The 25125-nt window shown below is 35.3% G+C and overlaps 2 protein-coding genes across 2 annotated transcripts in view; one reads left to right on the top strand and one right to left on the bottom strand.

Annotated features, from left to right (window-relative positions):
- CDKN3 (cyclin dependent kinase inhibitor 3) overlaps nucleotides 1-8827 on the top strand; it is a 14562-nt gene extending 5735 nt beyond the window's left edge. Inside the window, exons 5-8 of the mRNA XM_037832676.1 lie at nucleotides 276-498; nucleotides 3524-3555; nucleotides 5129-5232; nucleotides 7013-8827. Of these exons, the coding sequence (XP_037688604.1) occupies nucleotides 276-498; nucleotides 3524-3555; nucleotides 5129-5232; nucleotides 7013-7099 (446 nt within the window). The 3' untranslated portion in view covers nucleotides 7100-8827. The remainder of the gene's footprint in view (nucleotides 1-275; nucleotides 499-3523; nucleotides 3556-5128; nucleotides 5233-7012) is intronic.
- CNIH1 (cornichon family AMPA receptor auxiliary protein 1) lies at nucleotides 8484-25125 on the bottom strand. Its single transcript, XM_037832677.1, has 5 exons — nucleotides 24969-25125; nucleotides 20238-20306; nucleotides 16141-16253; nucleotides 14882-15025; nucleotides 8484-12780 (listed from the first exon to the last, which is right to left on the bottom strand). The coding sequence occupies exons 1-5, from the start codon at nucleotides 25047-25049 to the stop codon at nucleotides 12753-12755; spliced, it is 435 nt and encodes a 144-aa protein (XP_037688605.1). The 5' UTR covers nucleotides 25050-25125; the 3' UTR covers nucleotides 8484-12752.

Here is a 25125-nt window from a genome sequence, read left to right as displayed (position 1 = left end):
TCTGTTAGTGCATACACATGTACACACTCAGGTATAGAAATAAAACTTTTAAGAACTTTTGGTTCGTATTTTGTGCTTAGTGACTTGATTTTTACCCTAGTTTGAAGACAGTTCCATAGCATTTTAAATTATCAATAGGTACTTCAAATTTGTAGAGAATTCTTTCTTATTTACATAGTTTGGCTTAAGAAACTTAACTTCATATTCTTTCTCTTGACCGAATTTAAATCTGCAATGTTTTATGTGTGTTCGTGTGTATCTTGGTCTATTGGCAGAAGAACTAAAGAGCTATGGTATACAAGACATATTTGTTTTCTGCACCAGAGGAGAACTGTCAAAATATAGGGTTCCCAATCTTTTGGGCTTCTACCAGCAGTATGGAATTACCACTCATCACCATCCAATCCGAGATGGCGGGACTCCTGACATAGCCAGCTGCTGTGAAATAATGGAGGAGCTTGCAATCTGCCTTAAAAATAACCGGAAAACCTTAATACAGTATGTTCTTTTTCTTGGTAAACTACATGAGAAATGTCCCAATGATTTCTCAAATTTTCACATCTTTGTTCCTATCTCATAGTCTATTCCAAGGATTAAAATGAGATAATGCATAAAGAGTACTTGCACAATGCCTGGTACAAAGTAAGCACTCAAACATTTGCTATTATTACTTTTGAAGAATAAGGACAATAAATAAGCAGATTTCGAAGTTTTAGAATAGGATTATAAGCTTTTTTTCCCCTTTCATTTTTTCTTGGACTTTTATTTACAATTTTGGGGAACTCAACCCTGCAAGAGATAGGTGGAACATGGTTCTGTTATATTCACACCCCACTTATCTCAGCCTTTCAGTTGCTTAGTTTCCTTCTAATAGCAAGAAAGTCAGTTTTAAAAAAATTAGCAGCAGTGAAGATATCTCTAAGCAGTGAGGAAATCTTAAAAATATGACTATGAACCTTCTACTAGAATGAGAGACTCTCATTCTCAGCAGCTATAAAAACACAAGCTGCAATATGAAAGTTTAAAACAAAATAGGTTAAGGAAAGGGGCAAAAATGAGGAGAGAGGAACAAAATACATGGTGAAAGGAAGAAGAGAATGGGAACTGACAGTAGCAATGCAAAGATTAGAAGAGGTGCTGTAGATAATAAATAGCAGCTGCCCTGCCAGGAGAAGTGAGACGCAGCACAGAAGAGAGCCAGCCACAGGGAGAAAACTAGTCCTTCTTTTCTCACTGTGCTTATTGTACTTTTTGTATCCTAATAAGCTGTTTTATCCTTTCCAAAACAAGGTTGGGTTATAAATAACTCAAAAGCCCTTAGGTCACCCAGACTATTGGTTTGAACTAGAGGTATGCAGACTATACCAAATAACCATAGAAACCAGAAGCACTAGTGTAAGGGCCAGCCCAGCCAACTTCTCTCCTTACACCTGTGGCCCAGATGCATCATGTCACTAGTGCCAGTTCTGATGGCAGACTACCAAGTACAAGGGTCTTGAGGGACACACGTTTACTAATTGTAAAAGCAAAATTTCAGAATAAATACATTAGCACTAGATGAGGATTACACTTTTCCCTGGAGTTTAGAAACTGTAACGTAGGTTGCTTCTAGTTCTTCACTCTCTACAGACTACAGTTCTCTGTACCAGAGTTTAGGTGTGGTTAAATTTCTGATAAGCATAGGTAAAATAGCATTAGATAGATGTAGTTAGTCAAAAATATTATCTCCCCATTTTCCAAACTAATTTTGAGATTTTTTTCAAATAAATTGTTGAAAGCAGCCTCCACGAAAGTTTATAGAAATCAAACTAGCTCAGTTCAGTGAAGCTTAACGAATTCTACTCACGGAGGTTCTGGCAAACCAAATGCTCTGATATTTGAACAGAATAGAAATAGGATGGATAGATGGATAGGAGACCTTGCATATGTTGAATATTTTCAGGCTCCCATAAATAAAGTGTCTGATGACTAGAAATTTTTACTGTCCTAGAGCTTTCAAAAGTATTCTACAGCAGTTGCTTACAGAGCTTACAACCTAATGTTTTTTGGACAAAGACAATTTTCTATCTGTTCTGCCATCCTTGATAGATTGACAGATACAGCTGTAAATTTATACCTTAGAATCCACTATCCTTTTGTCTACCAGTGCTGTCTTACTGGTTCTGTCTGGACATTTTCATTCCTTTATAAAATCAGGAAACGCTGTTTGCCTACTGTGAGCCAACCACTGAGAATACAAAACAAGGCACAATCTCTCCCCTCAAGGAGCCCCCAGGCTAACAATGCTACCATGTAAGTGCAGTAACCTGCAGAAGATGTGTGCAAGGTAACACATAGGACAGCGATCATTTCCATGGGGACACAAAGAAATTTCAGGAAATGAAATTTGAGCTGGAGTATAAGTAGAAATTCATAGGAAATACAAAGGAAAACAAAAGAAAAAAGATAAAAGATAGCAAGAGTAGTAAAACAGTATTTACCTTGCAGAAAGCCGTTCAAGTGCTCTACCTCTCCCCACCTTTATTAGATCTAGATCTCTCTGAAACAGGCCTACATCTAGGATGCTTTGTAGAAAGCAAGGTCATGACTAACTCTAGGGGTCAGTACCTATTTGTTCCTATACGTCACATCCTGAACCAAGACATGTCTCTATAGCTGTATCTAAAATAACGACAGTACTTGATGTTTGTGATAAGTCATCACTAAATGAGGTTAAGTATACCCTCTAAGAAAGTTAGGAAGTATGTAATACACTTTTTAGAATCTTGAAAAATGATTTAAAGGAATGGTTTTGTTGCTTTAGAGGTTAATCTCCATTTTTCTGAAAAATCAATTATGCAGAACTCATTCCTTCACAATGATAGATAATAGCAGCAAACATTCATTTACTTCTTACTCTGTACCAAGCATTGTTCTAAGCCCGTTATAAATATTCATCAATCCTCACTATAATGTAGATACTATTGCTATCACCATTTTATGGATGAAACAGCTGAGGCCTGGAGAGGTTAAGTAACTTACTGAGTTTCACACGTTTAGTAAATGACAGTTGGGATTCAAATGCAGGCAGCTGGGCTCCAGGGTCCTTGCTCTTAATCTCTATACTACCTCTATTCTATCTTTTAGGTAAATGAAGAGTTATCATGTGTTTAGCACTTGCCCCACAACCACTTAAGGTTTTGTTTAGACAGGGAAAAATAATCAAAGTGGCAATTGGGAAAAATAGTCTGATTTCTATCGATTTAGTAACTAATCTCCACTTCACTGATGTGAGTCCTGGGGTATGAATAGGTCAATAAAAAGGCCATGCCTCCCTTGGCTATAAGAAGTGTTCAGAATACCTCCCAACAAGAAATTAAGCACACTTTCTTCTTGATTAGGTAAAACATAAGTACTCTCTATGTGCAGGGCACTGTGCTAGACATTGGAGTTATAAACAGAAGGTAAAAAGAACAAGTCATTAGTTGTACCTGTTGGGATGAAATGAAAGTGTACATACTTGAAAACCTTATTTCCCTTTCAGCTGTTATGGAGGACTTGGAAGATCTTGTCTTGGTAAGAAATATATTTTTATTCAAATTTTTTAACCTCAAATTAGGCAAACTCTGGTCTTGGGGAGGCTCTGGTTTTTGGGTCAAATGCACACCTTGATTTAAAATAAAACGAAACACAATATAAATGTGCAAAGGCCTAAAGGATCTTTTAAGGTCCTAAACTTCGTACTCCCTAGAAAACTTGGGTGAGAGTGGGGGGTATTTTCAGCATTGTTTTGGAGGCTTCTGAAAAACATAATTTACCACAAGTCTTGGCACCTGCATTCTTGTTTGTCTAATAGTCCCCCTTGCAGCTGTTAAAAGTTAACTGAAAATAACTTCTAAATGATATTCATTGGTAACATAAGCATGAAAATCAAAGTTAATTACTGTATTAGATTTTTAAAAATTTTTTAATGTGTTAGAAAAAGTTAATGACACTGTAATAACAGTGGCTTATTTTAGTGTTGGACGTCATCAAAATTAAAAACATTTGTGCTTCAAAAAACACTATCAGGAAAATGAAAAGACAACCCACAGGAGAATATATTTGCAAATTTTATATGTGAAAAGGGACTCAAATCTTAGAATATACAGAACTTTTACAATTCAATAACAAAAGACAAATAACCCAATTTAAAAATGGGAAAAGGATCTGAATAGCCATTTCTCCAAACAAGATATGCAAATTGCCAATTACACATGAAAAGATGCTCAACATCATTAGTCATCAGGAAAATGCAAATCAAAACCATAATGAGATAACATTTCACACCCTCTAGGAGGCTGGAATCCTCCTAGAAGAACATTGCCAAAGAAAAACACTGGCAAGGAGGCAGAGAAATTGGAACTATCATACACTGTTGATGACAATGTAAACTGGTACAGCCACTTTGGAAAACAGTCTAGCAGTTCCTCATATGGCTAAACATAGTTATCATATGACCCAGCGATTCCATTTCTGGGTATATATACCCAAGAGAAATGAAAACCTATGCCCAAACAAAAATGTGTACATGGATTTTATAGCAGCATTATTCACAACAGCCAAAAAGTGGAATCAACCCAAATGTCCATCAACCGATAAACAGATAAAACATGATACATCCTGCTATGACATGAATAAACCCTGCAAACAAGAAAAGGAAAAGTGAAAGAAGCCAGTCGCAAAATTCTATGTTATTCTGTTCACATGGAAGTCCAGAATAGACAAAACTATACAGAAAGAAAGTAAACTAGTGATTGCTTAGGGATGGGGTGGGGATGGGGGGTGGTATATAGAGAAGTGATAGCAAACGAGTATGGAATTTGTTTTTGAGGTGATGAAAATGTGATGGATGCACATATCTGTGAATATCCTAAAAACTGATGTAAAACTTTTTTTTTTAATGAAGTTAGTGTTAAGCTATAAATCAACTGCAGTCATTTAAGATCATGATTTTAATTGTCAAAAGCAACACATTAAATGGCCTCAGCCTTTTAACTCATTTTGAATACACCAAACTGAATCTTTGGCACCAACAGAAGTCTAAGCATAAAATGTTCTAACCTATCACTGATATAATCTAATAATATTTTTCCATGTGTTCTATTAGTAGCTGCTTGTCTGCTGCTATACCTATCTGACACAGTATCACCACAGCAAGCCATAGACAGCCTAAGGAACGTAAGAGGATCTGGGGCAATACAGACCATAAAGGTAAGGAGATGACTTGTTTGGTTGTGATTAGGTGCAGACTATTACAAATACAGTGTAATATATGTAACAAAAAAGAGCAGTAAAATGAAACCCAAAGCATTCTATTATTCAATTATATTTTGATTTTTAATTTAAGCTTAACTATGTTAATGTAAGCTTAAAAACTTTATCTCCAAAAGCCCACAATATTTCAAACAAAATTATGAAAATATTTGAAACTTCCAGTTCATTTCTTCCTGGATCTACTACTAGACAATTTTTGCCCCATTCAGTTCTGGGAATGGATCCTCTTACTTCTAAAAATGAGACAGTTACTATAAACTTGGTAATTTCCTGGGTAAATTTTTTTACCGAAAAAGGCCTAATGAATATATCCTATTGTATCACCAAAACATAGATGTATGGCTATAATACAAAAAAATAACTCAATGCTCATTATCCTTTGCTTTAGATAACCAAAGGGACATCTTCCATGTTTACTTTCCCCGAAACACTTGCTGCAGTAGAAATGCCCTAAGATATTATTATACATCAATCATGTTACTGAAAATATTCTGCTTTCACTTTGTAGATCAGTGAAACTAATTTTCCTTCCTTTTCCAAGTATCTTTTCTCAGCCTTAGGGCTACATCATCAGGGAGTACTAAAGAGTCCCAGCCTCTAGGCTTGAAAGTCCATCTCCCTAGGGTTAGAGCACTAAAGCAAGTGCCCTGTACAGTGAATATAATGACTGATAAATTCACCAAGCAACCTCATTCTCAGGGCTTAAATAAGGTCATTCACAAAACAATCTATGTAGGATCCATTTCCTAAAATGCTAGCACTCTCTGTTCAGCTTCTGAAAACAGAACAGTTAAATCTTACATCTGTTCAACTCAAATGATGCTTCAAAATCCAAGAAATTCAAGCCTCTTTTCTCTTTGAAACAGAACACATGGTATATATATTTGTAATTTGTAATCCATTCATATATACATATAAATGTAATTTGGTATATATATTTTTAAACTATTCATATATACATATATATGTAATTTGTTTTACATCTTTAATCTTGGAATTAAGCCCACATTAGTATAGTTGTCAATGTATCACCTCACTGTTCCCATGGCAAGCAGGCTTTAGCCTTTCCTGCGCATCATAAGTCTCTGCAAAAGGCAATTGCAGCTTCTCAATAATGATTATTATTGGCATAATAAACATATCTATTTAAAAGCTATTTAAACTCCAAATAAATTATTTAAACTTTGTTTTGCTTGTCTCTGAAGATGAGTGATAGGGTTTTTGTTCTTTTTTTAATATTGTCTATGAAAATTGTTCCAAATGGACTGTCATCATAAAAAGCAGAAAACTATGGGGCTTTTTTAATTGAGAAATAAATTTTCTTGACTATACCACTGTTAACTGCTAAAAAAGTGCCATCCCCCCCCCCCACACACACACACTTATACCAAAGGGGGGGGGGGTAGGGAACATTAACAAAAATAAAAATGCCTTCATGTACTGTTATTTTATTTGGCCCTACCAGTAGAAAGATTTTACAAACTTGTAACACATTAAATTTATGCTATTAGATATTTTTGTTTTAAAATAATGAAACTTCACACTATATATGCAACTTTATTAAAAGATAAAACATCCCCAAAATGCAAGAGCTTCCTTACCCAAAAGGATGTAGAAGTCAATCTTAGCAAATATTTTTTGATTCCTGATTCCTACTAGTATAACTTTGGCAACTAGTTTTCTACAATATATTTCAATGTTTCTGCACTTTTTTCAGCAATATAATTATCTCCATGAGTTCCGTGACAAACTAACTGCACATCTATCATCAAGAGATTCACTATCAAGATCTGTATCTAGATAAAGAAGCATTTCAAATACCATATAAATGACCATGTCTGAAATTTAAGAGCTTTCTAACATAATATGTATTGTAATGAAACTACAGTATTATCAACTTGAATGTAAATGTGTATGTGCAGATATTCCTAAAGCTTTTATTGGCAAATTTCATTGTGTGTTTCATGTCTTATAGGGGAGGGGACAGAAAAACTGCTAAAAATTTTCTTTTAAATGTACTGGCTGCTGTGATATATTTTACTTGGGATTATGCCGAAAGAAGCATATGGAAAAATATTTGACTGCATATTTTTATTTACCACACTTTTACCTCATTTTACTATTTGTAACTATTGGGTGGTATATGACAAAGTAATAAGCATGAAAATTGGTATGGGTACCCAATTAGTCATCTGGACTGTACACAAGGATCACTCAGCGAGTCAAAGCCACTTCCGTCTAGCAGCCTCATATAGTGTCAATGACGCACACAGAGGTCCCATGGTTCTCTTGGCTATCACTAATCACAAATGCGAACCAATGGTCATTTGACAACTACCACCATTTTATAGCTTCATAGGCACTGCCATACAAGAAAAAATAAACTTCACCAAAATCAAAACTTAGTTTTTAAATAATCATAGAAAAACTAAAATTCTTATTTTGTTTCACACTCCTGTTGCTTCCAAAGAACTACTTTAATTTCATTAGGGAGTTCTCTAACGTCAAAACCAGAGAGCAGGTACTATACTGTAACATAAAATCAATTATTTTAGCACTTATGTACATACACTGCTCCTAGAACTTATGACTTTATGAGAATACTATGGAAAATGGGAGAATCACATGTCCCACCAGCATCTAAATGTTTAACCTTAAGTTTTCTTATCTCAGATAAATGCCAAGTAATGGCAAGAAAGTTATTTTATTAAAATTACAGGCTGCAATAATACATTTACCTTATGATTTTGGTGTTACAACTAAATACAGTTTAAAATCACATTTTATTAAACTTTAGGCAGTCCATTGAACTTGACATTAGCAAATCTTACATTAGCTTTTACCTCATATAAGTATATATCCTATCCACTAATATTCAGGAAAATGGAGAGAAAATAATGGCATGGATTAATCAAATCCTTTAATATTAAGTATAAGATAAACATCAGTTATTCTGTAACAGAGGAACATGGGATGCTCACTACTCAAATATAATTGCCCAGTCAAGCTTAATAACATGTAATTCCAACATTCTAGAAAAAATATTTTCACTGCTGAAACTGTGTGACATCCCCCAGAACAAAGGGAGCAGAGACGATCCAGAGTCCTCATCATACACAAGCCAGAGTTAGCTGCGTTTGAAATTGAATTAACATAGACTCAACCATTATCCATAAACTACACAAGGAAACATTTGAGACAGTTTTTATTAAATATACAAAAGCAAAATAAATCAAGCAAGCTCTTAGGAGTATGGTAAGACTATTTAAGGGCATTTTCTTTGGATGGTGATACAGCACCACTAAAAGTTAACTTAGATTTTAACAAACCATGAGCACAGATAGCTAACTACATCCTGTGTTTCTCTGGGTAGTTTTAAGATCTACCTTGTCCTCAATCTATTTAAGAAGTTTTTCTTCTCCAGAATATATGAATATGGTAGCCAAGGAAATTTAAATATTTAGAAAAAGCATTGTACAATAAAAACTAACTTCAATATGAAAGGTGCAATTCGTTCTTTTTTCCTGTCATGGTGTTTTCTACCTCTTCACTTCCACTATATGCGTTAATAGATTTAATTTGGGATGAAACTTACAATCACTTTATATGGTTAATACTATTTTCAAAAACCAAAACAAGCAGCAGTTATTTACTCATTTTAGACATTTAGCTTTAGAACTCTTAATTTTAGCCAAATAAAACTATTCTAAGAAAGCTGGTCAACATATCCAGAAATGGAATCACATTTTTTTCTCTTGGCATCAACCTGGAGTATTAGTTCAGAACCATGCTCTCAGCTATATCACTAGTACCAGACACATATTACCTGCTGCTGAGTTGCAGACCAAGAATTGGTTCTGAGCAAAAGAGCTGCAAATTACTTGTGAATAACTTTATTAGTCATTTCCTAAAAGGATGAACATGAGTATCTTTCATGAACCATGCTAGGCATGAGGTATCTTTTTTTTTTTCTTTTCCCCTCTAGAAAGATTTTTAAAATATTTTTGCCATCAGTGTTTCTGATTTACAATTATACTATACAACTGATGACTGAAAGATGGACACTGTGGATGTTAAATGATATAAGTAAGTAAACTTGATATATACTTTTTTTAATAAAGATTATTTGAATAAACTTGATATATCACACTGCTATGATGTAGGCACAACTAAGATGAAAGTTCACCCCTGCAGGGAACAGGAGATACACAGAAGCCATTATCTGTACCCTGGCAATAATATTCAGTGAACACTATTCATAAACATAATTGGGGGGAAAGAGAAATGTTGTAGAAAGGAAACCATTTTGCCAATTTCAAAGCATTTGACATATTTTCAAAATAAGTTGATTTGGGGATCAGAGAAGCGCTCTATGAAAGCTATTAGCATGAACAGTCCGAGAAATGAAACACACTAAACAGGCTTTGAAAGAGACACATGCTGCAGATAAACTGCTACATACTTTGTTACCTTGTGAAAGACCAATATCTGAGTATCTGAACTTGACTGGTAGGTCTAGCAGTTCATGGTATAACCTATGGTATTATAGTAACACCATGCCAAGAGTGGGTTGTCTGATTATTTCCTATCACTCCCCCTTCCCATGAAAAAAATTCAAACTTCAAATTAAGAATTTGTCTATGGCCTGGCACCAAACTCTCCTATACCCCAGGATAGGGGATCCAAGTTATGAGATACTGTGAAAATCATCAAACATTACTGATAAAACTGAGATATGGGTATTCAAACAGTTTCTACCCCTATACATGTTTAGCACTAACGGGACATAATAGCATGATATAGTATTATTATTCAATAGAATAACTGCTAAATATATATGTTATATGAGATTTTGAATTCAGAATCTGTTGATAAAGAGATATAACCATCACGTGTTACACCAGATGCAGTAAAACAGGCACAGAAGGGGAGGATGGTTTCTGAGCTCTTAAGGATAGGTCAAAACATTTAATATCAAAAGTAACTGAAACAAGGAAAGAAGTACCTAAATAAACAGCTGTGGTAGCACAGGGAAGGGAAGGATTACAAACCCCCGCTAACTATGCCTCAGCTGGACCTGCAGGAATAATCAAAGGTTAGGAATATCCAGAACAGATTAATGGGGGAAAGAAAGTAAATTCAGAGCAAGGAAAAAAGCCAGTGGGACAATGTCAAATAAAAGCAATTTATTTCTGTTTTCTCTTGGTAAGTGATCTAATATCATAAAACGATAGAAAAAGCAAAAGTGGGTAGATATTATGAGAGTACCCAGATATTCAATCTTTAGTCAATTACATGACTAGGAATTAACAACCTACGACTGCAACTGAGATAGGTGAACTCACTAGGAATCATCAATCATCTTTGAGGAATCAACTGAGCACTACATTATCTAATTTTTGAAGCCTGAGAAGGTGGCTTCCGCAAATTACAATGAGCAAACTTTCCATTAATCCTAGAGAACATTCTGAAATAGATTATTAAAAGGATGTTTGTTAAAGCTTATAAAGGGAAGCAGTGTTTGCTAAGATACAGCAAGGGTTTGTGACAACACCGAACAGGAGCCCTAAAGTAGCTGCCCCAGGAAAACTCATTTGGATTATAGACGACTTGGCCAAGTCTCTCGTGATCAGAAGTACCTGTGAACAAGAAGGAAAGGAGTGGGTGCTAGTCAGTTTCTTAACTGATTGCTCAAACTCAGAGCATGAATCCTCAGTGCCTAGGACAATGCTAGCATGAAACAAGTGCTCAGTAATTTACTGCATGAACCAAAGGGTCGGATCCCTCCAGGCATTCTCCAGAATAAAAAACACAAGGTTTTGAAAGCATTCCTCATTATGAAATGGTTTTACTCTCCTCACTCTGCTATTTCTACAACCTCTTCTACATAGCTCACCCACATACCCAATCCCTAAAAAGCTGACAAGTTATTTTTTCAAAAGTGGGGAAGGGTTATTTCAAAGCACTGTTTCACTAGTAGAGAATAAAACAGCATCTAATTCAAGGAGTTCTGAGAGTAAAACTCCCACAAACACATTCATAAACTCCCTGGATCATTATGGGAAATTTGTACGTATTGGTTTTCTTTCTTTGATCCTTTGTTCAGAAACACTTCTGAACCACTTAAACTACTTTCAATTGCCTTAACTTCCTCATGCCACATAAAGCACAAGAATACTTATGAAAACATGCAAGCCATAATTTACCAGACTTAGAAGCAGCAGCAAAAACCCAAAGAAGTTTACAAGTGATTTTACCTTAAAACCTGCTGTTTCAAACAGGAAAAAAGAATTTAAAACATGTTATGCGTCACAATTTTTTAAATTGGTAAGAAAAATGATGCTGTGGCATCAGCATTTATAAATCTTGCCAATAAAATATATATCTCAAATGGCAAGAGAGAGTAATGCATTTGTTCATTTAAAAATCTTCCTTTTTAGATTCTGGCATGGTATTTTTTAAGAAAAAAACTACAATGTAATACTTTACTATTAAAAAAATGACAGCAATGTCTTTATTAAAAATTAAATTTAAGAAATAGCTATTTGTAATCGTTAACACAATGCACTGAAAATAAGTCTTAATTTCAGAGTTTTATTGTACTGCACTAAAGGAACAGCAGGATGGTTATACAATGTTCTCTCTCATTCAGTTTTGAAAATCTAAGGTACTTGCAAATTCTTAAGAATACTTTTACCACCAGATTAGAACAGTAAGTATAATAACCAATTTCTTAGTAATCTTACAAATAAAAACACATTTAAAATAGTTTTAAATGCATTCTTCACAAGTAATTCAATATATATTTTTATATCATATTCACTTATGCTTAAGAATTAAAGCAAGTATATTACTCTGATGGAAATATGGGAAATCTCTCATTCATGCAATATACAGGGATAATTTTCAAGTCAAAGGGGAAAAAATCCCACTCTTATGTTTGTAAATGTATCCATATATAATCATCTACATGATAGATGAGGAAACCATGGCGTTTCCCACAGGTCAGATATACATTTTCAGTTCATCAAAAGCACCTGATACCTACAGCTAATTTATAAGTACGTGGCATCTCAATAAAACCAAAATGAGCCCTACAAGGTCCTATAAACAAAAGCTTCCAATGGACTAAGGACAATCAGTAATTAACACAATCATTCAGAGGATTATGGCTGTTCCTTAAGGAGTGCAAGTTCAAACCTGTCAACACCAGAGGTAATCATTTTATATTAATTTATACGTAATTCCATTTAAATTCTTTATCCTAGTATAACATATGAAAACAGTCTTTCCACAAGCAAAAAATGTGGAAACATTTAAAAAATAAGGAGTCATTTTTTAAAGTAACTGATCAGATTCCATAGGCTACTCCTGGAAACAAGATCTTGCTGGATAGAATCCCTTCATGTGGTGGCTTTTGCATGCACTTAACTGGATCAATTCTTCTGTGTGTTGTTCTAAGAGCTCACCAAAACATAGATCATGCTGTAAAGAAGAAAAAGGCTGTTAATTCAAACAATCTTAATTATAAAAGCCAAGAGCAACAAAACGTTGGGTCTGCTTTACACAGCAAACAACTTTGTTATTTCATACCATTACAGAAAATGGAAAAAACAAATGACTTGTTCACAGTATGATCTTAATTTGCATTTATGGACTTCTGCCTAAGGTACAAGTAGGCTCAGTGCATGTGCTATAGTGGTCCCTTATTTCCTCCCCAATTTTATCAAATAGACTTTCCTTTCCAATTTTAGCAAGTAAAATGGCACAGCTGAAGGCTTAATGGGGAATCAGAGCTTAGAGAAGCAATCCAAAACATCACACTGTTCTTGGAGCTGTGTCTAATATTAGGAGCCAGCATTTCTGGAGGGCTCGCTTGGTGCCAGGCCTTCTGCTACCTCTTTCATATACTCTATCTCACTTCATCCTCAGAGCAATCCTAGGAGGCAGGTACTATATTATCCTCATTTTTTACAGATGGGAATGGTCAAGTAAGGAACTTTCCCATTAAAGAAAGCTCTAGGCAACAGCAGCAGGGTTAAAGAAGAAAAGAGGACAAACAAGCAAAATAAAAAGCAATAACCATTCAACTTAGGCTAAAGAACTACCAGGAGCAATTCTACATAAACAGTGGTGTGGGAAAGGCATAGGGTTATGGTTCAAAAGCTTGTATCTCTAAATGGAAATACAAAGCAAGGAGCTGCGCAAACTTGACAATTTTATAACATAAATGAATGTCCTAGTGCCACTCTCTTCTGTTAAACATTTACCTACAACTGTCCATCTACAACTTTATCATTTATTCATGCATTCATTTTTTCTTTCTTCCTTTCAACAAATATATTTTAAGTACCTACTATGTACCAACACTATTCTGGCAATTGTTAAAGAAATTTTAAAAACTGAAAATTGACAGAAAATTATGACATGGAATTTCACTTTTCATAATCTATTCAGTATCTTTGTTTCACATGAGTAACAATAGTAGATGCACTAACATACTCATTTTTCCAGTCATAACCTCTGAAAGCATAAAAATAACTTTTTTCCTAAATTTCAGTCTAATATTTCATTCCTCCTTTTCTATAATGGAAACTCGTATGATGTAAAGAGAAATATGAATATAAGCCTATCATATAATACTCCGCAAGTTTTCAAATAACAAAAAGAAGAGGAAATGGAAGCTTTACTACCACACAATTTCATTTTCTACAGTTAATATTTCTTCTGTTTTCAGAATCAGGCAGAAAGCCTTCTTTAGTTGAATACACATCAATAAAAGATGAGAAGTGCATTTACATAATTAAAGAATACCATTCTTAACAGTGTGCTTTTCTAGTTTTAATTAGCAGTCATTTTACTCCCTTACAGTAAACTTAGAGCAGTGGTTCTCAACCATGGGCCATTTTACTTCCCAGGGAGCATTTGGTAATGTCCAGAGACATTTTTGGTTGTCACGGACTGGTGGAAGGAGGTGCTACTGGTATCTAGGGAAGAGAGGCCAGGGATGTTACTAAACATCCTACAATACACAGCTCCCATAACTAAGAATTATCCAACCCAAAAGTCAACAGTATCAAGGTTAAGAAATCCTGACCTACAAGAAAGTTGGTGTGAGTCCATCACAGTATAAAAGGAGAAAAATCAATAATGACATTGCTTGTTTCATTCATTCTACTGGAATCAAGCAAGACAGAAAATAAATGTCAGAGCACACCATTTATGAAGAATGATAAGGTAAATAATTAAACACAATCTCAGAAGAGACACTGAAGTCAAGCAGAAACTTTCTGGCAAACTCACTGCCATCACTTTGCCATGGAGAATAAGAATTGTCCTTCACTGACTAAATATGTCTGTCTGAAAACTTAGGAAGCAGCATCCCAGGCCAAAGTTTCTGCTTCTGTACCAGCATATGTCATCTTGAATGAGTGTACATTTGCTGATGTGCACTGTGCCATTATCAGCTACCACCACTCAGGACACTGAGTTATTTAGTAGACTTTAAGGTATTAAGACCAGAATGCTTATACACTTTTTAGGCAGCAACATAAAATCATATTTTCATTTTGTTTTTTAAACTTACCCGTACAGGTAGTAAAAAAATGCTAGGAGATAAAAAGCTAATTTGCACCATCCTTCTTTCTGACAATATGCTAGAATATCTGCATTCATGATGGTTGTAGGGTCATAGAGTCCTGGTCCACTCATCACTGGTCGACTCATATACCTGGAATAAACACACTTTATTAGCCACTCAGAAAGGGGAACAACCATTCAGGATGGGAAGGAGGAGTCTTCTTCTCAAATGGTATTTGGTACAACAAGAGCCGGTCCATATAGGAAAGCAAACTCTTAGCTATAAGTGGAATTCTTTCCTTTTATCATTTTAATTTTAAAACTGGAGCCTGTTAAATGACCAGAACTGGACAGCTAAACAAGTCACATATGGTCTCCTCTACACTTTCAGGAATACAACAAAAATATGAATAAGAAACAATAAAAAGAAATAGGAATTTTTTTCTTTTAATGTTCTCTTTTGATATAATTTTAGAGTAACAGGAAAGTTGCAAGAAACCTTCACACCCAGATGCTCCCAATGTTAACATCTACCACACTTGCTTTATCCTTCTCTTTCTCTCTAAAAATGTATACATTTTTTTCTGAACCATTTCAGTCAGCTATAGACACGATGCCACTTTACCCCTAAATACGTCTTCAGAATAGATTTTCTAAAATCAAGAGCAGTGAGATTTTCACATGCCTGTTAAAGCAACAAAAACTAAATGTACTATCAGGTATAACTGTTAGAAGAGTGATAAGATATGAAAATCTTTTATACATAAACAAATTTATTCCAAGTCATAAAATAAACATGGAGAAAGAAGTTAGACAAGCACTGTACATTTTAATTTATATCAAGTTCAAAGACAGGCAAAACTAATCTAAGTTGACAAAGGTCAGTGGTTTCCCTCAGGAGACGTGGACAGACACTGACTGGGAGGGGGTATAAAGGAGTCTTCTGAGGGGCTGCAACTGTTGTAGATACTAAGCTGAGTGGTGGTTTCACAAGCACGTATATGTAAATATTCACTGAGCTGTATACATCAAACTTGTGCGTGTTGTTTGTAAGTTATACCTCATTTTTTAAAAATCCTTTTAAAAAGAAAGTACACTCCATAAAAAGTTTTAATACAGCTATTTGTTCACACACTTGAATTTTAGAATAAATGCCAACTAATTTTCAGATTTTCATTTAGGCAACTAGCAGGTAAGATAAGCAATCAACCACAGTATAATTAAAATTTAATTAAGAAAATTATTAGAAGTATATCTAAATATTACCTCCAAATATGATATGCCAAGAGGGGCATATTGAGACCCAGTGTGAGCCATTCTGCTGCACAAAGAAACATGACACAGAAGAAAGCATGGATGAGGTACTCTGGAAGTACAAGCTGGAAGAAAAATACAAGTGAGTTATCAAAATGCCTTGGCGTTAAGTCTACTGTAAACTGCTAATCTAGAAAGGAGGTGGCAACCAAGTTTCCATAATAAAAAATTAGTTTTCTTACAGTCAGAGATGAAAGATGATGGTGAATTTTATTTCTATATTTAACTTTTTACCAAAAGTAGAATTACAAGCAAACTGACCAAAGAATACAGCTTGTACTAAAAGAATAAGATATGACTTAAAGTTTGAAACCCAAAATTTCAGAACAGCAGGTTTATACAAAGTTACCACCCAGACTGTTCACACAGTTATTTACTAATCAACTGGAATTCTTTTCTTTCCACCATTCAACACGTGATAAAAATACAAAATGAGGCATTTGATCACATGCAACAAGATATAAAATAATCCACAAAAAACATAATACCCCTTTAGAGGTTTACACATTAGTGTAGCTTAAAAAAGCTTTTAACAAAAACCAGAAATGCTACATAGACAGTATTTAGCAAACCACATCACATTACCACAAAAGTAATTTCTTCAATGGAAAGCCAATCAGCCAATAATCTCAGCACAGTCAGGGGGAAAAGAATACTAATATGCACAAATGCAAATGATGTGCTTTCTGCAACGTAGGAGGGAAAAGACTGAGTTCTTTACTGTGAAATTAAAGAGTTTCGAGGTTTCTGAGTTCCCACTCTTACATGGCCTTTCCATTTCTTTAAGCCTGCTTTCCAATGAAACGCTACAGACAGCATTATTTTCAGACAAGTAAAAACTCAGAACTCAAATCTTTTGATAGTAGATGGAAGTATTAAGTAAGGAAAAATTAACTCAAGCAAAAAGCTTTTTTATAAAATGACCAAGAGTTAAATAATTCTATTCCAAAATAAGCAAAATAATGCTTTATTTTTCTCATCCTAAAGATGTCAGCCTAATCGTTTTTGAAAATAAAAATACCAAAAGCTTTCACTGCAGGTTTCAGCCAAACAACCTCCTATAGGTCACAACTGAAAGTCAGTTTCTCAACATCTACTTAACACCAAATTAAAATTATAAGAATTCTCAACGCCATCAGATCTTTCCTAAGGGGAAACCATGACTATAGAAATAATATAATTATACCACACAATCAAGCCCATTTTCTAAAACTTCCAAATTATTTTTTCCAATTTAAAGCTGTAGAGCAAACTTTTAAAAATAAATATTATTTTAAATTGAAATTCCAGTGAAACCAACTAGCCTACACCACTAACCAAATATTTTTTCTACAAACTTAAGCAATATAATAAGTAACAAAAGATAAACTCTGTTTACATACATAAACCTTTAAATTACATGAACCTCTAAACCATCATCTGTTGAAAATCAAACATTTGCAGTCTCTAAACAAGAAAATATCCACAGGAAATATTTGAAATTCAATGGCAAAAACCAGGGCAAGCCAAGAAAAATATGCATTATATTAGGAATTATACTAGAATCACTATTTATTATACTAGTTTAAATACATGATCTTTCTTTAAAATATAAGAAGCCTATTTCAGCCCTCTAAAGTCAACTGAAATCTAACAATACAAATTAGCATTCAAGGTTTCATCCTAAATTTACAGACAGAGGTATGGGGAGAGAATGACCCCCACTGTTCTTGAACAATATACTTTAATAATAGTGATATTAAATATAATCTGCAACTCTACCAGTTCTAGTATGAAACAAACACCACACACCCTGCCTCCCCTAAAAAAAGTCCAGAAATGTTTATTATGCACCTCTCATGAAAAAGGTCCTCTCTAAACTTTCTTTTAATGATGGGATTTCCCCTAAGTGGCACAAAAATTATTCCAATTAGGAACCAAGATTCACACAAAAGCTAGTATCCAGAAAAAATAACTCATGCAAATATGTCTGAAATGACAGTACTTAAACATGCAAATCATAATATTATTTTGTTAAAGTTCACATTTATAAAAATGATATTTGTTTTCCCCCATACTTTAGCAGAATTGTCAAAACAAATTTAAAATAGGGAAAACTGTCAGATGCACTTTTATTAAGCCAATTATCGGCACCCTACCTTAAAATGCAACTTGTGCTAGTATGACAACTTCTTGCCAAACCTACTGCACACATCTTTCTAAGTAAGAATTTCTTTCCACTAAGAAAAGCCAGAAATCACACATTACATTTAAAGTGAAATTAGTCCCTCTTTAATTTACAGTTAATGAAAAAGATACAAGAGCTTGAGCTTCAAAAATTAGGCTGTATGGGTTCAAATTCCGGCTCCTAGCTGTGTGTCCTTGAGTGAAATTTTTAAAGCTCTCTAAACATCATTTTCCTCTCCTACACATGAAAATAAAAACATATCAACTTCATAGGATTTCCATGAAAACTGAATGAAAACACCTTGGTAAAATGCTTAGCACAGAACCTGGCACCCAAGAAAGCCCTAAACTGATTGATTTCAGCTATTCTTATCCCAATCATCATATGGTTATTTGAAGCAATGAAAAGCCAAAGAGGATAGAATACTATTAATAAACAGTTGCCAAAGGAGAAATTCCAGTTTATTAATTTCTTGGTAACAATCAGTTTCAAGTACTAAGCTTAAGATGTTTTTACAATGAGCATGCTACTTTCCAATGAGAAAGCAGATCCATCTCATAATTTGTTTCATAAAGAACAGCTATTACATTAATACTTTTAATTGTAATTTTATCAAAAGACTTACTGTACTAATTTTCTAAAGACAAACTAGAAATCTATACCATCATTCATATTTATCTAGGAAACAATGATAAAGTACCAAACTGTATAGAGGTTCTTCCTTAAAATCCCTCTAGCATGCAAGTACATTATAGTTTTATGCAACTAAGTATGCACAAAACAAGTTCTCATCTTCACCATGATTTTTTTAAAGTGCATTACTGTATTCTATATCTTAAACATTTACCCGCTGCTTTTTTACACATGTCCTTTCATTTTTTGACCAATCAGGCAAAATCAAACCTGAGGGCTAAATGAATAAACTAAATAAAGCCAAAAAATATGTACAACTAAGCACAATGAAGATACATTCTAACTAAATCCTTCATAGCAGAGAACTTAGCATAAGACAGGTCTGTTTTAGAAATTTAAAGTGGATTTATACTAAAAATAACTTTGTAAACATTTGAATACAAATTGTTATCTACAAAATCTAGGCAGCAAGTCCAAAGGACACCATTTAGTGTAAGACTCCAGAGCCTAAAAACAGAACTAGCTAAGAAACATAAGCCGAATGACTAGATTAATTCCAGGACATACATAATGCTAATGAGAGATAAAACTACATATGGTAGGTAAGTCCATACTAAAAATTCCACCTGCATACTACCTCAAAAGAAGTCCCAATCCTAGAATAATCTCACCATCTATAAAAGCCATTTTAACAACTTTTAAACATTGCACAAAATAATATAATATAGAAGTGCCTATGGCTATAACATTAAGAAAAATGAATAAGCATATAACAGCTTTCCCTACTTGGCTGGGCCAGCAAGCAAACATTTGGATAAAATAAGAAAATTCATGAAATCATAAACCTCAACAGGCATATGAACGAGCACACTGAACAAAACGTTACAAATACAAATACCCTAACCCTCCCCATGAAAATGAACGTAGCATTAAAACATTAAACCAAAAAGCAGTACACACCTTTAATGCAATTTTGACTCTTTTAATCTTTTTGACCTTTTCAACTGTCTTTGGCCGACAATGTAAAAAGCAGATTGGAAGAATGTTAGTATGACAGCTGATAAGATCACCAGCAGATTAATAACAGTCAGAATAGTTAAGCATGTCAGGAAAAAACTATTTTTTTAATTCTGCCTACTTCAAAAAGTACAAATATATGATGCTACTGAGAATATTGGCCATTTTCAAATTATATGAAAGTTAAAAGCAAAAATTGTTTAAAAATCTAAAGATAAATCTTATAACTTACAGGGTTCAGGGTATTACACTGGTCTATAGGATTCTTGTAATCAGTCTTCAGTTCATCAAATGCTATAATCTAAAATAAAATTTAATAGAGTTAGGATCTCTCACTTTAATAAAACACATCAACAAACCTGCCCGTATTGGATAATTACTGAATGAAGTTAATAAAACAAAAGCAAAGTACACCAACATCACATGTACCAATTTATAATAAACTCAATTTATGCTAAAAAAAAAAAATGGAATCAGATTTAAAGGAGCTGAAAACACTTTTATGTTATTGCTAAAATGAGCTGACATAATTTTGATAAATATTTTCGATGTCTTCAATGCCATGGTTCAAGTTATTTTCTGTACTTGAAATGTTCTCTCCCCCACTTACAACTATTTGGTAAACTCTTCTTCACCCTAAAAAACCCTCTTCCCATGTCAACTCCTTTCAGCTTTTCCTGACCCCCTTGGGGGAATAAATAATTGCAACCTTGTCTACATCTCTTCACAGCACAAGGCTTTAAAATGCTGCCAATATAGAGCAGAGTATTTATGCACATGAATGCTAAGGGATTCTTAAATTTCACGGGTAGAACCACCACATACAGTCGTGTACTTTCCACACAGGATACATACACCCAGCCGAGAGGCTAAATGGGGTCTCAAATCCAGCCCATGCTCCCGCTGCCAAGCCACGCACCCAGACATGGCACTGCCTCAGCCCCTGGTCATCAGGTCCTTCCTTCAGGGGCTGTGTCCATTCAGGAGGGAGAGTTTTATCAATTCTTTCGCTCTGAGAGGTGTCTTTTCCTAATTCACACATAGGCAAGAGCCACCCTGTTTGAAGCCACTATAAAAGTGATCAACTTGACGACTCCTTTTGGAATCCTATGCCTATCACATGTTGATCTTTTCATTCGATCATCAAACTAACAACTGAAGCAGGGTAAGCCTGCGTGAGGCCAGCTTCTCATGGTGACATAGTTATAGATGTGGCCAGAGGAAAAAGATTATCCTTTTAAAATAAATGGCAAGAATGTTTTTGCCCACACTCTGAAGATATATGGCTTTAATCTTTAAAAATGTGGCTTTATGCATATTAATTGTGCCTAAGAGTCTCCCCCTGAGTACCTCTTTGTTGCTCAGATGTGACCCTCTCTCTCTAGTTAAGCCAACTTGGCAGTTGAACTCACTGCCCTCCCACCTACGTGGGACCTGATTCCCAGGGGTGCAAATCTCCCTGGCAACGCAGGATATGACTCCCAGTGATGAATGTGGACCCAGCATCGTGGGATTGAGAATATCTTCTTGACAAAAAGGAGGATGCAAAATGAAACGAAATAAAGTTTCAGTGGCTGAGAGATTTCAAATGGAGTCGAGGGGTCACTCTGGTGGACATTCTTATGCACTATGTAGATAACACCTTTAAAAGTGTGGCTTTAACTAAATACAGAACTTCAAAGTCAAAATGAACTAAAAATCAAAATATGGCCCACATATCACTTTGGGGTGTTAACTAAGGTGTCCTAGTAAGAAGCCAATGGCACCAAGTGTATGTGAAAACTATTTAAGTTTCTGCCCCTGGTCAGAGAACCTAACCTATACTTCCCCTGGTGGGTTAGTAGTATCTTTATATGTGAGGCACTATCACTCAATATTATCAATAATCAATTAATGGAGTTATGCATTTCTAGCATTTAATATACTGGCTTATTTCCCTATTAAAGTCCTTAATTTCATAAAAAGGAAAGAGCAAAGAAAAATAGTCCTAGGGAAAAAAAGCTCAGAACTCACCAAATGGAATTTTCCTTTGCTAAACACTGTTAACACATATAAATGTTAAAAATATAAATGTGAAATTTGAATATACTTATTTCTTTTTATTTATGGACATTAGTTAGATACCTGACATTAGCTGTAATATATTTCTAATGCATTTTAGTAACGAAGTGAAAAACAAGAACAATAATTACAAATAGAATTTCTACCTCTAAGAAGATCCAAGTTAATAGCAGAATACAAAGCCTACCTTAAATCTAACCTTTCTTTGATTGAACATTTTCCGCAGGTGGCTTCAAGGAATTGTTTAATAACTATGTTGCTGAATGGGTTTCTGTTTTGTGAGTGCTCTAAGCTGGAGTTTTCAAAACTCTTCTGAGAAGATTCTAAAACTAGTGGTTTTCAAACCTTTTGCAGCTAGACAAGGCTTTCACAAAATTTTCCACATAAGTGTAAAAACAATAAAAGAGAAAAGCAAGACTGCTGTGGCCCCCAAAAGGGGAGCCTCCTTTCATCCTAAATCTCTAAAGATGACAAACTACACAATTTGAAGGATACCTTCAAATTTGATGCATGCCTTTGGGAAAGACTTCCACTTTTTTGGCTTTCAATCTACAACCCAGAACCCTTGAATCTTGAAGATGACTGTATAAAAATGTAGCTTATAAGGGGTGACAATGTGACTGGGAAAGCCATATGGACCACACTCCTCTTTGTCCAGTGTATGGATGGATGAGTAGAAAAACGGGGGCAAAAAAAAAAAAAAAAGCACCCAGGGTTCTTTTTTACGTTAATTGTTCTTTTTCACTTTAATTTTTATTCTTACTATTTTTGTGTATATGGTAATGAAAGTGTTCAAAAATTAATTTTGGTGATGAACACACAACTATATAATGGAACTGTGAACAACTGAATGTACGCTTTGTATGACTGCATGGTATGTGAATATATCTCAATAAAATTGAATTAAAAAAAAAAAATCTGTACTCCCAACTCTATTCTCCATGGAGCATCAAGCACATACATGAATTAAGACTACACTAACAGATGTTGACCATCAGCATAAAACATCCTCCAAATGATTAATGTAAAGGGGACTTTGAGAATTTATACTTAAATTTCCAAATGAGTCTTCTGAAAGACACTTAAACTACCTAAGAAATAAATTTAAGGTTCTTTGGATAATAAAAAAATTAAAACAATGTATTTATTTAGAACTGTTTCCCAAAGAATGCAATAATCTTCTGAATGACTAAGAAATCTCTAAGTCTTCACTGATCCGTGGTGTACAAAAAAATTATTTTTAATTCTATAATAGGCCTCAAAATCATCTACTTTGAACAGACATAACATTTATATTAGAGCAGAAATTAAATTATCCATTTTTAAAAGTACAGCTTCAGGTTTTCCTTAAGCCAAACATGTGTTCAAAAATATGAAGAAAAAAAAGGCCATTATACAACTCTCCTACAAATTCCCATAATCCCAGAAAACTGAAAAGCACCCATCAAGCAGAGTGACTAGAGCCACATCTACAGATTTTTAAAGTTGGAAGGAAGCCACATATTTCAGTTTCATCAGAAGCTTCGTAAGGCAGGGCTAGTTTGCATTACAAATTATCCTCATTTATTGTCCTTCCACCAAAAAAAAAGAGCTTAAGAAGCTGGGCAGTCTTCCTACTGGTTCTACCGACAAGCATTTAGTTATCTGTGACAGTTAGTCTACATAAGCGTTCCCCTATACACAATCAAGTTCAAAATAATTATAATCACATTCTTTAGCAAAAGGAAATGGATTTGTGATACCGCTCTACTTATGAGACTTGTTTTGCACAAGAGGCCGCTGCCACTTAATTTATTCTGCCCTCGGTGTGTTCCATAAACAAATCCTTGTTATAGGCATGATAAATCTGATTTAAAATTTACATCAGCGTAAATATGCCCAACAATTCAAATTAAGACCAATATACCAGAATGTACTGGAATATGGATAGTACGAAAGCAAATGAGGTAAATTTTTAATGAATGTTGATTTCCAGAGGGCTCTCTCAATGCTTCTAATTTTGTGCTAAAGAAACACGAATCCTTAAAAAAAAAAATCTCTCGTAGGTCTTTGTCACAGTGACTTAGTACTTGTTCTTTACGAGAACCAGTAAGGATTTGCTTCTATCCTGAAGTATGATGTGAATAATATAAATAAAACTGCCCTAGAGAAGCTTAAGGTTTCTGAGCATTTTCAAAAGCAAATTAAAACCCTCTGCTAAATCATGTTACCCAGAATACAGAGACGGCTTGGAGGACTCTCTCTAGAGAAACTCTCACGGTCAAAGTATGATTTGGGAAGGCTAGGAGATGCAGTAAACAAAGCAATCAATCCAACCTGCATCAAAGTTCATCGGGAAACAGGAATCCGAAAAATAGTGATTCTACTCTAAAAACACACAAGTGCTGAAAAGTAGAGTCGAAAATTCATCAAAAGTAGGTTATAACTATTTCAGTTTAGCCATACTCCTGAGGAAACCCGAAAAAGAAAAGCAATCTGTATTAAATAATAAAAAATTCGGAAAACTTCATTCACGCTAAGTACGTCTCAGGTCTCTGCGCCCTGACATCCTCGCCGGGGATGCCTGGCCGTGGGCCGGCCGAAGGTCCCAGCGAAGCGCTGCCTGGCCCGGCCCTGGACCGCGGCCGCCCCACCCAGCAGGGAAGGAGTAGCGGTGCGCGTGGCCTGCGCCAGAACACAGCGGGCGCATCCATCTGGCGACCGCACGTCCGGGGTCCTCCCGGACCTGCAGCCCCGCGGGCCCTACACTGAGGGCGCAAAGACCCCTCGCCGCGCTGCCGGCGCCGCCCCGGCCCGGCCCCATCCCCAGGCGCACCGACCTCAGGGGGCCGTCACACGAGCCCTGGGCGAGAAGAGGTTGTTCCGCCGCCTCGCCCTGCTTCCCCCGGCCCCGGCTACTCACGTGCCAGATGGCGAAAAAGATAAGCGCAGCGGTGAGCAGCAATGCCAGCATATAGCAGAAGGCCGCGAAAGTGAACGCCATGGCCGGGGAGGAGCAGCGAGCAGCGCAGATGGGAGCGGAGAAAGGCGGCGCACGGCCCTCTGGGTAAAACCATTCA

Source organism: Choloepus didactylus, chromosome 4 (genome assembly GCF_015220235.1).
Source record: "Choloepus didactylus isolate mChoDid1 chromosome 4, mChoDid1.pri, whole genome shotgun sequence".
In the NCBI taxonomy this organism is placed as follows: Eukaryota; Metazoa; Chordata; class Mammalia; order Pilosa; family Megalonychidae; genus Choloepus; species Choloepus didactylus.
The sequence above is the reverse complement of the archived record's forward strand: the minus strand, read 5'-3'. Positions and strand labels throughout refer to the sequence as shown.